At 37.1% G+C, this 17,415-nt stretch overlaps 1 protein-coding gene across 49 annotated transcripts in view; it reads left to right on the top strand.

Annotated features, from left to right (window-relative positions):
- Positions 1 to 17,415, top strand: part of EFCAB3 (EF-hand calcium binding domain 3) — a 460,207-nt gene that overhangs the window by 334,985 nt on the left and 107,807 nt on the right. For 48 of the 49 annotated variants that reach the window (XM_045044749.1, XM_045044748.1, XM_045044746.1 and 45 more), the window contains 4 exons: positions 4,252 to 4,305; positions 4,803 to 4,907; positions 15,684 to 15,737; positions 16,997 to 17,101. In XM_045044749.1, the coding sequence (XP_044900684.1) occupies positions 4,252 to 4,305; positions 4,803 to 4,907; positions 15,684 to 15,737; positions 16,997 to 17,101 (318 nt within the window). The remainder of the gene's footprint in view (positions 1 to 4,251; positions 4,306 to 4,802; positions 4,908 to 15,683; positions 15,738 to 16,996; positions 17,102 to 17,415) is intronic. The other variant, XM_045044763.1, reaches the window with a different exon arrangement.

Here is a 17,415-nt window from a genome sequence, read left to right on the forward strand (position 1 = left end):
ATACCTAAAGGAACTAGAAAAAAAAAAAGAAGAACAGTTAAGCTCAAATTAGTGGAGGGAAGAAATAAGAAAGATCAGAGTGGAAATAAATGAAATAGAGATGAAAAAAAGCAATAAAAAAGATAAGTAAAACTAAGAGCTGATTTTTTAACAAACAAAATTGACAACTCTTAATGAGGTTCAAAAAAGTAGAAGACTCAAATAAAATCAGAAATGAAAGAGGAGAAATTACAACTGACACTATAGATAACAGGAATATATAATTTCCAAAAACATACAACCTATGAAGACTGAATTAAGAAGAAATAGAAAATTGAACAGACTAATAATGAGTAAGGAGATTGATTCAGTAATGAAAAACTTCCCAACCTAGAAAACTCCAGGACCAGATGGCTTCACTGGCAAATATTACCAAAAGTTTAAAGAATTCATGCCACTCCTTCTTGGGGTACCTGGGTGGTTCAGTTGATTAAGTGGCCAACTCTTGATTTCAGCTCAGGTCATGATCTTGTAGTTGTCAGATAGAGCCCTACATCAGGCTCCAGGCTGAGCATGGAGCCTGCTTGAGATTCTCTTTCTCTCTCCCTCTACCCCTGTCCCCTGCTTGCGCTCTCTTTCTTAAAAAAAATGTTAAAGATGATAGAGGAGTCTCAAGTAATGGATAAGTAATATGTATGACAACAAGTAAGCAATACAAAACTAGTCAGTATTATAAAGATAAAATAAATTTCAAGAGTCTGCTGTCTCTTCAAAAAAAAAAAAAAAGAATGTTAAAGAATTCCACTCCTTCTCAAACTCTGCCAAAAAGGCTGAAGAGAAAGGAACATTTCCAAACTCATTCTACAAGACCAGCATCACCTGCTACAAAAATGAAAACTATATACCAATATCCCTGATGGACACAGATGCAAAATTCTCAACAATGTATTACCATGCCAAATTCAAGAACTCATTAAAAGGATTATACACCATGACCAAGTAGGATTTATCCCTGGAATGCAAATATGGCTCAATATATGCATATCAACACATGTGATACACTAATTAATAGAATGAAAGATAAAATTGTATGATCATCTTAGTAGATACAGAAAAACATTTGACCAAATACAACATCCTTTCATGATAAAAACCTCAACAGATTGGGTATAAGAAGAAAATACCTCAGCATAAAAAGGGCCATATGCAACAAACCCACAGCAATTATACTCAATGGTGGAAAACCAAAACCTTTTCCTTTAAGATTAGGAACAAGACAAGGGTGTTCCTTCTCAACACTTTTGTTCAACATAATCCCGGAAATACTAGCTAAAGAAATCAGGCATGACAAAGAAATAAAAGGCATCCAAATCAGCGAGGAAGAAGCAAAATTGTCATTAATTGCAAATGATATTGAAATGCAAGTGACATTGAAAATCTCAAAGGCTCGACTAAGAAAAAGTGTTGGATATAATCAATTAATTCAGTTAAGCTGCAGGATATAAAAGCAATAAACAGAAATCAGTTGCATTTCTATATATGAACAATAAAACATCTGGAAAAAAAAAAAAAAACTTATCCCAGGAGTGCCTGGCTGGCTCAGTCAGTAGAGCATGTGACGCTTGATCTCACAGTCTTAAGTTCAAGCCCCATATTAGGCATAGAGCTTACTTTAAAAAAAAAGTAAAATGAATGTATAAATGAAACCTATCCCATTCACAATAGCATCACAAACAATAAAATACCTAGAAGTGGAAGTGGAAGATTTGTAGAATGAATTCTACAAGACTTTGTTGAAAGAAATCAAAGAAGACATAAACAATTGGAAGGACATCCTGTGCTCATAGATTGAGTTAATGTTAAAATTCCCATGCTACTTGAAGCTGTCTCTAGATTCAATGCAATTCTTATAAAAATTCCATGGTATTTTGCATAGAAATAGAAAATACAATCCTAAATATTGTATAAACCACAAAAAATCCTGAATGTCCAAAGCAATCATGAGAAAGAACAAAATCTGAGGCATCTCACTTCCGGATTACAAAGTTTTGTTAACTAAAACAGTATGGTACTGACATAAAAATAGACACATATGCAAATGGAATAGAAGAGAGAGCCCAGAACTAAACCCCCATATTTACAGTCAACTAATACTTGATAAGGGAACCAAGAACATGCAATGAGGAAAGGATTGTCTTTTCAACAAATGATGTTGGGAAAACTGGATAAATACATGCAGAAGACTAAAACTTAACCCCTATCTTACACAACTCACATAAAATATCTTGAAATGGATCAAAGACTTAAACATAAGACCCAATTTGGTACAATTCCTGGAAGAATACATCGGGAAGGAAGTCCTTGACATTGGTCCTAGCGATGGTATTTTGGCTATAACACCAAAAGCACAAACAACAAAAAAATTTAACAAGTGGAACTACATAAAACTTGTGCACTGCAAAAGAAACAATTAATGAAATGAAAATGTAACCTACGGAATGGAAAAAAAAATTTTTCAAACCATGTATAGGATAAAAAGGTAATATTCAAAAGATATAAGGAATTCACACAACTCAATAGCAAAAGACAATCAAATGTTTTTAAAGGCACAGTATTTAGGAGTGCCTGGGTGGCTCAGTTGGTTAAATGTCGGACTTCAGCTCAGGTCATGATCTCGTGGCTCATGGGTTTGAGCCCCATGTCAGGGTCTGTGCTGACAGCTCACAGCCTGGAGCCTGCTTCAGATTCTGTGTCTTCCTCTCTCTCTATCTGCTTCTCCCCTACTCTCTCTCTCTCTCTCTCTCTCTCTCTCTCTCTCTCTTTCTCTATGAAAAATAAATAAACATTTAAAAAAATTTAAGGCAGAGTATTTAAATAGACATTTTCCAAAGACATACGGATGGCCAACATGTACATGAAAAGGTGCTCAACATCACTAATCATTAAGGAAGTGCAAATCAAAATCACGATAAGATACCACCTCACACCTGTAAAAATGGCTATCATCAAGAAGACAAGAGATAACAAGTGTTGGTGAGGATGTGGAGAAAAGGGAACACTTGTACACTGTTGATGGAATTGTAAACTGGTTTGGCCACTATGGAGAAAAATATGGAGGCTTCTCAAAAGAATTAAAAATAAAACTACAATACAATATACAATCCCACTTCTGGATATATATCCGAAAAAAGTAAAAACAGGTTATCAAAGAGATTTATGCACTCCCATGTTTATTGCAGCATTATTTATAGCAGCCAAAATATGGAAACAACCTAAGTGCCTATCAATGAGTGAATGAATAAAGAAGATGTGGTGTATTATAGTCAATGGAATACTATTCAGCCATGAGAAAAGAAAAAATCCTACCATTTGCAACAGCATGGGTAGACCTTGAGGACATTATGCTACGTGAGATAGGTGAAGCAGAGAAAGGCAAATACTGAATGATATCTCATATATGTGAAATCTAAAAAAAAAAAAAAAAAACTCGACAGTGGAATGCTGGTTACCGGGGCTGGGTGGTAGGGGGAGTCATGGAAGAATGGAGAGATGTTGTTTAAGGATACATACTTACAACTAGTAGATAAATGAATCCTAGAGATCTAGTATACAGAACGTGATTATAGAAAACAAAACTGTATTGTAAACATTAAAGTTGCTAAGTAGCCAGATCTTAATTTTACCCATTGCAAAAAGAAATAATTTTTTGATGTGTAGAAGTATTAGCTAATGATACAATGGCAATCATACTACAATATAAATATATCTAATCAATATGTTGTATACCCTAAACTTCACAAATGTTGTATGTCAATTATACTCAGTGTTTAAAAATTAAGAGAAAAATAAATGTAGAAAGAGCCACTTCTGATATAAAATATTCTGTCCTTACCACTTAAATATTAATTTGGGAGTAATGTTCTCTTTGGGGTACTGCTGTTATGGATAAACATTTTTCAATGTTGGAACCAGCATCTATAACAAGTCTAAAGCTAAAGATAGGAAAAAGGTGATAAAACAGTTGTAGAAGGGAAAGGAGGGACACTTTAGAAAAAAAAAGAAAGAAATCTGTTTTAACATGTTAGAGTTCTACCAATAGTAGCTCAGATGCAGAGATGAATAGTTACCTTGAGAATCTTAGTCATCTCTTTGCTTCCTTCTTCTTTGGAATTATAACTAGTAATAACTTGTAAAAATCTACAAATAACTAACTGCTACTGCCTTTCTCTGTTTCCACTTCTTAGTCAACCAAATTTGACCCTTATCTTACAGATAACAATAAGGTGTATAAAAAAAGGTTGATGGATGGAGTGAAGACGTACAGAGGTGAGTGAGAAGCATGCCAAGAAAGAGAAAACATCTTCAAGCTTTTGCATTTACTTAAAATCTCTCTTATTTCTCAATGATTAGACTGCTAATTATGTTATTCTATTTTTTTTAATGAGCTGCCATTCTTGGTTGTACACAGTCACATTTGGGAAAATAACCTACACTATTTTGTCATTGTAGCAAATTTCAAATCTTATTTAATGGTAAGAAATTTGTGTATTGGTTGTCTCTTTGCTATAACTCATCAGTCTTGCCTGCTTTTCTCTCTCTTCTGGGTAAACTCATCATACAAGTTGCTATAATAGTGTTTTCTGGAAAGTTGACAGGGAGAATTTTTCTATTCTTAATCCTTAGCTAATTCTTTTGATCACTCCAAGAACTTAATGGTAACACTGCTTTTTACTTCCTATTTGTGTTTCTTGATTTGTATAACCAAGCAGTTTCCCTCTTTGGCATAAATACAAATTTCTTTTGTTATCTCTTTCTTTCCTAAGGAGGAAAGGTTAATGTCAATAAAATAGATGATGCTCTTGAAAATATGGAATTCCCACTTGAAGAGGAAGAAATTGAGAAATTGTGCAATCACCTACAAGTTGATGGTGAGCATTTCAAGTACACAGTGCCCTGTAAGGAAATTTTTGTTTTTCTGTAGGAATATCTTTTATTATTATTATTATTATATGAAATTTATTGTCAAATTAGTTTCCATACAACACCCAGTGCTCATCCCAAAAGATGCCCTCTTCAATGCCCATCACCTACCCTCCCTCCCCCTCCCTCCCACCCCTCATCAATCCTTAGTTTGTTCTCAGTTTTTAAGAGTCTCTTATGCTTTGGCTCTCCCCCATTCTAACCTCTTTTTTTTTCTTTTTTTCCTTCCCCTACTCCATGGGTTTCTGTTAAGTTTCTCAGGATCCACATAAGACTGAAACCATATGGTATCTGTCTTTCTCTGTATGGCTTATTTCACTTAGCATCACACTCTCCAGTTCCATCCACATTGCTACAAAGGGCCATATTTCATTCTTTCTCATTGCCACGTAGTACTCCATTGTGTATATAAACCACAATTTCTTTATCCATTCATCAGTTGATGGACATTTAGTCTCTTACCATAATTTGGCTATTGTTGAGAGTGCTGCTATAAACATTGGGGTACAAGTGCCCCTATGCATCAGTACTCCTGTATCCCTTGGGTAAATTCCTAGCAGTGCTACTGCTGGGTCATAGGGTAGGTCTATTTTTAATTTTTTGAGGAACCTCCACACTGTTTTCCAGAGAGGCTGCACCAGTTTGCATTCCCACCAACAGTGCAAGAGGGTTCCCGTTTCTCCACATCCTCTCCAGCATCTATAGTCTCCTGATTTGTTCATTTTGGCCACTCTGACTGGCGTGAGGTGATATCCGAGTGTGGTTTTGATTTGTATTTCCCTGACGCTGAGGGATGTTGAGCATCTTTTCATGTGCCTGTTGGCCATCTAGATGTCTTCTTTAGAGAAGTGTCTATTCATGTTTTCTGCCCATTTCTTCACTGGGTTATTTGTTTTTCGGGTGTGGAGTTTGGTGAGCTCTTTATAGATTTTGGATACTAGCCCTTTGTCCGATATGTTATTTGCAAATATCTTTTCCCATTCCGTTGGTTGCCTTTTAGTTTTGTTGATTGTTTCCTTTGCTGTGCAGAAGCTTTTTATCTTCATGAGGTCCCAATAGTTCATTTTTGCTTTTAATTCCCTTGCCTTTGGGGATGTGTCAAGTAAGAAATTGCTGCGGCTGAACTCAGAGAGGTCTTTTCTTGCTTTCTCCTCTAGTGTTTTGATGGTTTCCTGTCTCACATTCAAGTCCTTTATACATTTTGAGTTACTTTTTGTGAATGGTGTAAGAAAGTGGTCTAGTTTCATTCTTCTGCATGTTTCTGTCCAGTTCTCCCAGCACCATTTGTTAAAGAGACTCTTTTTTCCATTGGATGTTCTTTCCTGCTTTGTCAAAGATTAGTTGGCCATCCTTTTGTGGGTCTAGTTCTGGGGTTTCTATTCTATTCCATTGGTCTATGTGTCTGTTTTTGTGCCAATACCATGCTGTCTTGATGATGACAGCTTTGTAGTAGAGGCTAAAGTCTGGGATTGTGATGCCTCCTGCTTTGGTCTTCTTCTTCAAAATTACTTTGGCTATTCGGAGCCTTTTGTGGTTCCATATGAATTTTAGGATGGCTTGTTCTAGCTTCGAGAAGAATGCTGATGCAATTTTGATTGGGATTGCATTGAATGTGTAGATAGCTTTGGGTAGTATTGACATTTTGACAATATTTATTCTCCCAACCCATGAGCACAGAATGTTTTTCCATTTCTTTATATCTTCTTCAATTTCCTTCATAAGCTTTCTATAGTTTTCAGCATACAGATCTTTTACATCTTTAGTTAGATTTATTCCTAGGTATTTTATGCTTCTTGGTGCAATTGTGAATGGGATCAGTTTCTTTATTTGTCTTTCTGTTGCTTCATTATTAGTGTGTAAGAATGCAACTGATTTCTGTACATTGATTTTGTATCCTGCAACTTTGCTGAATTCATGTATCAGTTCTAGCAGACTTTTGGTGGAGTCTATCGGATTTTCCATGTATAATATCATGTCATCTGCAAAAAGTGAAAGCTTGACTTCATCTTTGCCAATTTTGATGCCTTTGATTTCCTTTTGTTGTCTGCTTGCTGATGCTAGAACTTCCAACACTATGTTAAACAACAGCGGTGAGAGTGGACGCCCCTGTCGTGTTCCTGATCTCAGGGGGAAAGCTCTCAGTTTTTCCCCATTGAGGGTGATATTAGCTGTGGGCTTTTCATAAATGGCTTTTATGATGTTTAAGTATGTTCCGCCTACCCTGACTTTCTCGAGGGTTTTTATTAGGAAAGGATGCTGAATTTTGTCAAATGCTTTTTCTGCGATTGACAGGATCATATGGTTCTTATCTTTTCTTTTATTAATGTGATGTATCACGTTGATTGATTTGCGAATGTTGAACCACCCCTGCATCCCAGGAATGAATCCCACTTGATCATGGTGAATAATTCTTTTTAGAAACTGTTGATTTCGATTTGCTAGTATCTTATTGAGAATTTTTGCATCCATATTCATCAGGGATATTGGCCTGTAGTTCTCTTTTTTTTACTGGTTCTCTGTCTGGCTTAGGAATCAAAGTAATACTGGCTTCATAGAATGAGTCTCATAGAATGAGGGAAGGAAGTTTTCCTTCCCTTTCCATTTTTTGGAATAGCTTGAGAAGGATAGGTATTATCTCTGCTTTAAATGTCTGGTAGAATTCCCCAGGGAAGCCATCTGGTCCTGGACTCTTATTCGTTGGGAGATTTTTGATAACCGATTCAATGTCTTCGCTGGTTATGGGGTCTGTTCAAGCTTTCTGTTTCCTCCTGTTTGAATTTTAGAAGTGTGTGCATGTTTAGGAATTTGTCCATTTCTTCCAGGTTGTCCAGTTTGTTGGCATATAATTTTTCATAGTATTCCCTGATAATTGCTTGTATTTCTGAGGGATTGGTTGTAATAATTCCATTTTCATTCATGATTTTATCTATTTGGGTCTTCTCCCTTTTCTTTTTGAGAAGCCTGGCTAGAAGTTTCTCAATTTTGTTTATTTTTTCAAAAAACCAACTCTTGGTTTCGTTGATCGGCTCTACAGTTTTTTTAGATTCTATACTGTTTATTTCTGCTCTGATCTTTATTATTTCTCTTCTGCTGCTGGGTTTGGGGTGTCTTTGCTGCTCTGCTTCTACTTCCTTTAGGTGTGCTGTTAGATTTTGTATTTAGGATTTTTCTTGTTTCTTGAGATAGGCCTGGATTGCAATGTATTTTCCTCTCAGGATTCCCTTCACTGCATCCCAAAGCGTTTGGATTGTTGTATTTTCATTTTCGTTTGTTTCCATATATTTTTTAATTTCTTCTCTAATTGCCTGGTTGACCCATTCATTCTTTAGTAGGGTGTTCTTTAACCTCCATGCTTTTGGAGGTTTTCCAGACTTTTTCCTGTGGTTGATTTCAAGCTTCATAGCATTGTGGTCTGAAAGTATGCATGGTATGATCTCAATTCTTGTATACTTATGAAGGGCTGTTTTGTGACCCAGTATGTGATCTATCTTGGAGAATGTTCCATGTGCACTCGAGAAGAAAGTATATTCTGTTGCTTTGGGATGCAGAGTTCTAAATATATCTGTCAAGTCCATCTGATCCAATGTATCATTCGGGACCCTTGTTTTTTTATTGACTGTATGTCTAGATGATCTATACATTGCTGTGAGTGGGGTGTTAAAGTCCCCTGTAATTACCACATTCTTATCAATAAGGTTGCTTATGTTTGTGAGTAATTGTTTTATATATTTGGGGGCTCCCGTATTCGGCACATAGACATTTATAATTGTTAGCTCTTCTTGAAGGATAGACCCTGTAATTATTATATCATGCCCTTCTTCATTTCTTGTTACAGCCTTTAATTTAAAGTCTAGTTTGTCTGATATAAGTATGGCTATTCCAGCTTTCTTTTGACTTCCAGTAGCATGATAAATAGTTCTCCATCCCCTCACTCTCAATCTGAAGGTGTCCTCAGGTCTAAAATGAGTCTCTTGTAGACAGCAAATAGATGGGTCTTGTTTTTTTATCCATTCTGATACCCTATGTCTTTTGGTTGGCACATTTAGTCCATTTACATTCAGTGTTATTATAGAAAGATATGGGTTTAGAGTCATTGTGATGTCCATAGGTTTTATGCTTGTAGCGATGTCTCTGGTACTTTGTCTCACAGGATCCCCCTTAGGATCTCTTGTAGGGCTGGTTTAGTGGTGACGAATTCCTTCAGTTTTTGTTTGCTTGGGAAGACCTTTATCTCTCCTTCTATTCTAAATGACAGACTTGCTGGATAAAGGATTCTCGGCTGCATATTTTTTCTGTTCATCACATTGAAGATCTCCTGCCATTCCTTTCTGGCCTGCCAAATTTCACTAGAGAGATGGGTCACGAGTCTTATAGGTCTCCCTTTATATGTTAGAGCACGTTTATCCCTAGCTGCTTTCAGAATTTTCTCTTTATCCTTGTACTTTGCCAGTTTCACTATGATATGTCATGCAGAAGATTGATTCAAGTTACATCTGAAGGGACTTCTCTGTGCCTCTTGGATTTCTATGCCTTTTTCCTTCCCCAGATCAGGGAAGTTCTCAGCTATGATTTCTTCAAGTACACCTTCAGCACCTTTTCCTCTCTCTTCCTCCTCTGGAATACCAATTATGCGTAGATTATTTCTCTTTAGTGCATCACTTAGTTCTCTAGTTTCCCCTCATACTCCTGGATTTTTTAATCTCTCTTTTTCTCAGCTTCTTCTTTTTCCATAATTTTATCTTCTAGTTCACCTATTCTCTCCTCTGCCTCTTCAAGCTGTGGTTGTCTCCATTTTATTTTGCAGCTCGTTTATAGCATTTTTTAGCTCCTCCTGGCTGTTCCTTAATCCCTTGATCTCTGTAGCAATAGATTCTCTGCTGTCCTCTATACTGTTTTCAAGCTCAGCGATTAATTTTATGACTATTATTCTATATTCACTTTCTGTTACATTGTTTAAATACTTTTTGATCAGTTTGTTAGCTATTGTTATTTCCTTGAGATTCTTTTGAGGGGAATTCTTCCATTTCTTCATTTTGGATAGTCCCTGGAGTGGTGCGGGACTGTGGGGCACTTCCCCTGTGCTGTCTTGAATAACTTGCGTTGGTGGGCAGGGCCGCAGTCCGACCTGATGTCTGCCCCCAGCCCATTGCTGGGGCCACCGTCAGACTGGTGTGTGCCTTCTCTTCCCCTCCTCTAGGCGCAGGATCCACTGTGGGGTGGTGTGGCCTGTCTGGGCTACTTGCACACTGCCAGGCTTGTGGTGCTGGGGATCTGGCGTATTAGCTGGGGTGGATTGGCAAGGTGCACAGGGGCAGGAGGGGCAGGCTCAGCTCACCTTTCCTTGGGAGATCTGCTTTGGGAGGGGCCCTGTGGCAGCGGGAGGGAGTCAGACCCGCTGGAGGGACGGATCCGCAGAAGCACAGCATTGGGTGTTTGCGTGGTGCAAGCAAGTTCCCTGGCAGGAACCGGTTCCCTTTGGGATTTTGGCTGGGGGATGGGTGAGGGAGATGGTACTGGCGAGCGCCTTTGTTCCCTGCCAAGCTGAGCTCTGTCGTCCAGGGCTCAGCAACTCTCCCTCCCGTTGTCCTCCAGCCCTCCCGCTCTCTGAGCAGAGCTGTTAACTTATAACCTTCCGGATGTTAAGTCCCTCTTGCTGTCAGAACACACTCCCCCCGGCCCCTCCGCTTTTGCAAGCCAGACTCGGGGGCTCTGCTTGGCCGCGGGCCACCCCTCTGTCCCAGCTCCCTCCCGCCAGTCCGTGTAGCGCACACCACCTCTCCGCCCTTCCTACCCTCTTCTGTGGACCTCTCATTTATGCTTGGCTCTGAGAATCTGTTCTGCTAGTCTTCTGGCGATTTTCTGGGTTATTTAGGCAGGTGTGGGTGGAATCTAAGTGATCCGCAGGATGCGGTGAGCCCAGCGTCCTCCTACGCCGCCATCTTCCCACACCGAGCTCCGTAGGAAGATCTTAAACATACTTACTAATTTCATGGAAAAAGCCAGACGTTTATAGATACCCAATCCTAAAGAATGGAGATATATTGTCTCAATATTAATCTTAAATAAAATATCAATAATTGCTTATATTGCTGCTTGAAGAGTTCCTATGCCAGAGAATACCAAAATGAGATGAAAATCAGTGTTGGGATCAAGTAAACAAGTTAAAAAATTAAGCTAAACAGGGGCACCTGGGTGGCTCAGTCAGTTAAGCATCTGGCTTAACTGATTTTGGCTCAGGTCATGATCTTGCAGTTTGTGAGATCGAGCCCCATGTTAGGCTCTATGCTGACATTGCAGGGCCTGCTTGGGATTCTCTCTCTTCTTGTCTGCCTGCCCCTCCCCCAACCAAATGAATACATAAACATGTTAAAAAATAAAAGTGAAAAAAAATAAAGCAAACAAAAAAGTATTTTTGAGGGGTAGGGAGAGAAAATTATAAAGGAATTCAGAAAGCAACAAAAAGAAATGGGGAAGGGTGCTGGAAACTGTTAAATGTTATTTGTGCTATTGTAAAATATATACAGCATATATCTAACAATCACATTAAAATTAATTCACAGGTATCAAACTTTAAATTACACAGAAATTACCTGCCCCCTCAAGACTATGATCAAATATGTTTTAGGTGGAGGCTATGAATCTTAATTTTATTTTTTAAATGCTTATTTATTTATTTTGGAGAGAGAGAGAGAGGCAGGGCAGGGCACGAGCAGGGGAGGGGTAGAGAGAGGAAACACAGAATCCGAAGCAGGCTCCAGGCTCCGAGCTGCCAGCACAGAGCCCGATGTGGGGCTCAAACCCAGGAACTGTGAGATCATGACCTGAGCCGAAGTCGGAAGCTTAACCAACTGAGCCACCCAGGCGCCCCTATGAATCTTAATTTTAAATAAGCAACCCCCACTATAGTTAATTTGTTGAAATAGCTAACCTTTATGATATAGAGAAAAATATAATTAGTATATTTATCTAGGATTAGCACTTTTTGGCATGGTTTTCAGCAATAGCATTTGATCAAAGCACTCTATTTAAGTCTTAGTATCTTAAGCATCTTAACATCTTTAGTATCTTGAAATGATTCTGTGGATTAATTAATAGTTTGATAAGCATCCTAGAAGTGTTGGTTTACAAGTTTATCTAATATGATCTGATCATGCTTGAAATCAAGCGTTGTCAAAATGCTTGTCAAAAAAGGAGTCTCCTATTTCTTGTCTCAAACTATTTCTTTTTCACATGTGTAACACATGAGCCAGACAAGATTATAAAACTCCTGTTGGAATTGGAATATGGCCCCACCCTAAATTATCTGGAGGGCAGTCTAGCTAAAAACCTCAAAATAAATATTATTGCCTCTGCTCTGTAAAACAGGTTACCAAGAACTGACTTTTAAAAATATAACCAAAGAAACAAAGATACCCAAATAAATCTAAGGAACAAAGAGATAGAGCACTTTAAATAAATTTCTGTTTTAATTCAATGCTCTATTGGTCATTCTGAAATTGTTCGTAACCCAGTGGTTGCTCTGACGTTGGTAATTGCTACAACAGAAGCAGAGACTTCATGTTGTTTGCTTTGTATTTCTAGCACTGAAAATAGAGCCTGGCATATATGTAGGCATCCAGCAAATACTTTTTGGTGAGTTAAAAAATGAAAAAAATCAGCCTGCACCAAGATGCTGCCTGAGATCTTACATTTTGGGGCACTGACAAGTCTTGGCACACCCTCAACTCCTGGTAGCCCCTGAAAACAAAGACAGCTTAGATAAACACATGGGTTTGAGAAACAACCAGGAGTTCTCACTAAGCTGAACAAATAAGGTTTACCTCCTACATAAGACCACTCTATCGAGATGATGATTGATAAATGGATAAAGAAAGTGTGCTATATATATATATATATATATATATATATATATATATACACACACACATACAGTGGAATATTATTCAGCCATAAAAAGAAGAATGAAATCTTGCCATTTGCAACATGGATGGAGCTAGAGAGTATAATGCTAAGAGAAATAGGTCAGAGCAAAACAAATAGTATACAATTTCACTCATATGGAATTTAAGAAACCAAACAAACAAGCAAAGAGAAAAAATAAGAGAGAAGCAAAGCAAGAAATAGACTCTTAATTATAGAGAACAAACTGATGGTTACCAGAGGGGAGGGAAGTAAGGGAAGATCAAGGTGTATACTTGTGATGAGCACAGGGTGATATATAGAAATGCTGAATCACTATATTGTACACCTGAAACTAATACAACACTGTTAACTAACTATAATTAAAAACTTAAAATTAAAAAAAATTAAAAAGACTAAAAGAGGTGGCTCTTTTATGTAATGTACAGAAACCAGCAGAGTCAAGGAAATTGAAGAAGCAAAGGAATATGTTCCAAACAAAAGGACAAGATAAAAGTCCAGAAACAGACCTCAATGAAATGGAGTTAAGTGATTTACCCGATAAGGAGTTCAAAATAATGATCATAAAGATGCTTATTGAGGTCAAGAGAACAATGCACGAACAAAGTGAGAATTTCAACAAAGAGATAGAAAACATAAGAAAGTACCAAAGAGAAATCAGAAAGCTGAAGAATAAAATAACTCAGCTGAAAAATTCAGTAGAGGGGTTCAACAGTAGACTCAATCAAGTGGAAGAAACAACCAGCAAACTCAAAATACAGGGCAGTGGAATTTACCCAAATAGAAGAGCTAAAAGTAAAAGAATGAAAAAGAGTGAAAATAGCTTAAGGGATTTATGGAACACCAGGAAGTGGACCAATGTTCACATTATAGGGCTCCCAGAAGGAGAAGAGAGAGAGAACAGGACAGAAAGACTATTCAAAGAAATAATGCCTGGAAACTTCCCCAACCTGAGAAAAGAAGCAGACATGAGGATTCAGGAAACTCAGGTAGCCCCAAATAAGATAAATCAAAGCTAGCCACACTAAGGTGCATTACGATTGTTAAACTCAAGGGGTAAATCTTAAATATGGAAAGAAGAAAACAACTTGTTATATACAAGGAAAACCCCATAAGACTATCAGCAGATTTTTCAGGAGAAACTTGGTAGGCCAGAGAGGAGTGACATTATATATTCAAAGTGAGAGAAGAAAAAAACTTGCCAACCAAGGATGCCCTACTTGGCAAAGTTGTCTTTCAGAACTGAAAGAGAAATAGTTCTCCAGACAAGCGGAAGCTGAAGGAGTCCATCACCACTAGAGCAGCCTTGCAAGAAATGTTAAAGAAACTTCTTCAAACTGAAACAAGAGGGTACTTAACTAGTAACAGGAAAACATATGAAAATGTAAATCTCACTGCTAAAGGTAAATGTACAGTTAATTTCAGAATATTCTAATGTAATAGTAAGGGGTATATCACTTACTAATCTAGTATGAACATTAAAAGACAAAAGTATTAAAAATAACTATAACTACATTTTTAGTTAACAATTTGTTAATGGATACACAAGGTAAAGGATGTAAGTTGTGATAACAAAAACATAAAAGGAGGGGAAAATAGAAATTTATACCTTTGGTATGCATTCTTAGTTAAGTTCTTATAAGCTTAAAATAGACTATTATAAATATGTTTTATGTAAGGCTCCTGGTAACCACAAAGCAAAAACCTACAGTCAGTACACAAAAGAGAAAGAGAAAGGAATCTAAGCATAACACTCCTGAAAATAATCAAATTATAAAGGAAGAAATCAAGAGAAGAAAGTATCAAAGGAATTACGAAACAGCCAGAAAATGATTATTAACAAAACGGCAATAGGGCACCAACTCCCAGCTCTACGATGAGTAAGGACAGAGGACCTAATGAAAAATAAGGTTGATAGCACTGTATTATATAATTGAAATTTGCCAAGAGAATAGAATTTAAATATCCTCACACACACAAAAAGACAAATATAATCGGTGATAGATGTGTTAGTTTAGATGGGGGATTCCTTTCATGTATACATATATCAAATCACCATGATGTACACCTTAAATATATTACAATTTTATTTGTTAATTATACCTCAATAAAGCAGATATAAAAAAACAAAAAATGGAAAGAATTTCTCTTCTTCCATTCTGATGAGTGAGGAACACAAAAAGAAAAAGGAGCAGAATAGATGTCTCTATCTTATTTAGATTTTTTTCTTTTTTCGACCTTTTGCTTTACAGTATGAAAATAAAATATCTAATTAGAAAAAAAATTTTAGGCCACTGCTAAATCCTTATATTTTACTCTGCAGTTTAAGAATTTTATGTAATGGGAACCTGAATTAGTCTGCTCAGGCTCCCATAACAGAATACCATAGTCTGTGTGACTTACACAGCAGAAATGTATTCTCTCACAGTTCTGGATGCAGGGAAATCCAAGATCAAGGTACTAGCTGATTCAGTTTCTGATGGAGATTGTCTTCCATGCTTGCACAGGCTGTCTTCTCACTGTGTCTTCACATGGCAGGGAGATAGGAAAGAGGGAGAGAGACAGGGAGAGATACAGGGGGAGAAATGGAGAGACGGAAAGAGAAAGAGTTATCTTCCTCTTCCTATAAGGCCACAGTCCTATCAGAGTTGGGCCTCACCCTTATGACCTCATAACCTTAATTACCTCCTAAATACCTTATCTCCAATCAGTCAAATCAGAGGTTAGGGCTTCAAACTAGGAATTTGAGGGGACACACTTCAGTCCATAGTGGAACTATACCTAATTTTTGTCTTGTCTTGTAGATGAGAGAAGGGTTAAGCTGGATAAACTTCTGGATGAAGTACATGAACTTCTAGGTGAGTGAGAAGAAATAATGATAAAGCATAATAAAAATAATCTCTTGGGGCACCTGGCTGGCTTAGTCTGTAGAGGATCCAACTCTTGATCTCAGGGTTGTGAGTTCAAGCCTCACACTGGAGGTGGAGCCTACTTCAAAAAAATTTCTTAATACTTAACAAAAGAAGTTATTTTTTTCCTATATTAAAATAATTCTTTTTTATTCAGAAGTCCATTGCCTTAACCACTTGGCCACCTCATCCCAATTATTTTTTTATTTAAATTTTGGTCAACATACAGTGCAATATTGGTTTCAAGGGTAGAATTCAGTGATTCATCACTTTCATACAACACCCAGTGCTCATTACAAGTGCCCTCCTTAATACCCATCACCCATCTAGCCCATCTCCCATCCACCTCCCTCCATCAACCCTCAATTTGTTCTCTTTTTTTTAAGTTTCTTGTAGTTTGCTGTCTTCTCTTCTTTTCCTCCCTTCCCATATGTTCATCTGTCTTGTTTCTTAAATTCCATATATGAGTGAAATTATATGGCATTTGTCTTTCTCTAACTTATTTAGCTTAGCATGATACATTCTAGCTCCATCCATGTCATTGCAAATGGCACAATATCATTCTTTTTGATGGCTGAGTAATATTCCATTGTGCATATATAACAAATCTTTATCCATTTTAAAGCATTTTCTGTTATCCTATCCATGACATGTTAATTCTGTCATTTTATCTCTTTTAATTGGTAATGTATACATAATTAAAGAAAAACTTTAGAAACTAAATGTTATTAGTATAATCAGTTGTTATCTACATCTTATGCAAAAGGCCACAGTATAACGTTGAAGTAACAACCCCTATGTTCTTTGGAGTTTCAATAGTATAATTTTATTTTCTACTGTTCTAGTGACAAAATTCCAAGGCAGATTGCACATACCAGTAATATGACCAGATGAACAAGCTCATAATTCAGGCAAAAATAAAACAATATAGCAAATGGTACATGCTGGCAGAATTATTTACACCAGTAAACTTAGTGGGCTGTTAAAATACCAACTTTCTGCATGTTGTATTAATTCCTTGTTCCTAACATTTTACAAAAAGAAGTTCTATTTCTGAATCTCCCTTCTAATTTTATGTAATTAGGCAACACTTAATGTTTCCATTACTTTTTATCCTATATTTGAGGGTGATGCTACACAAAAATAATTGATATGATGATGATTTAAAGCTTGAAATTTGACCTTCTACCATTATTTTCTTTTTTAAGGGGAAGAAATTCACTATGAAGACCTGGAAAATATTCTGAAAAACATTGGGTTAAGACTCAGACTGAGGGAGAACTCTGTGTTGATGAAAAGTTTGCCACTTGATGGTGAGTGTTTAATTTACCAATGAGGTATTCATCCACCCCCTAAAAGTTTACTGGTTGCCGTAAGGTATGAGACATAATACTACAAAGGGTTACAAAGATGAATGAGGCATAGCCCAGGTCCTAAAAAGCCCTCAGTTAGAGATGGACAGCACATACAAAACAGAAAGAAATGCTATACATTGTGATGCGTGCTATAAGATTAATAAATATTCTGCTATGAAACTGCAAAGGAGATATTGACCAACTATTCCTGGAGTGTCTAAGACCTCACAGAGTGGTTATTACTTTAAACAGGCCTGAAAGGTTTGATGGTA

This window comes from Felis catus, chromosome E1, assembly GCF_018350175.1.
Source record: "Felis catus isolate Fca126 chromosome E1, F.catus_Fca126_mat1.0, whole genome shotgun sequence".
NCBI classification, from domain to species: domain Eukaryota; kingdom Metazoa; phylum Chordata; class Mammalia; order Carnivora; family Felidae; genus Felis; species Felis catus.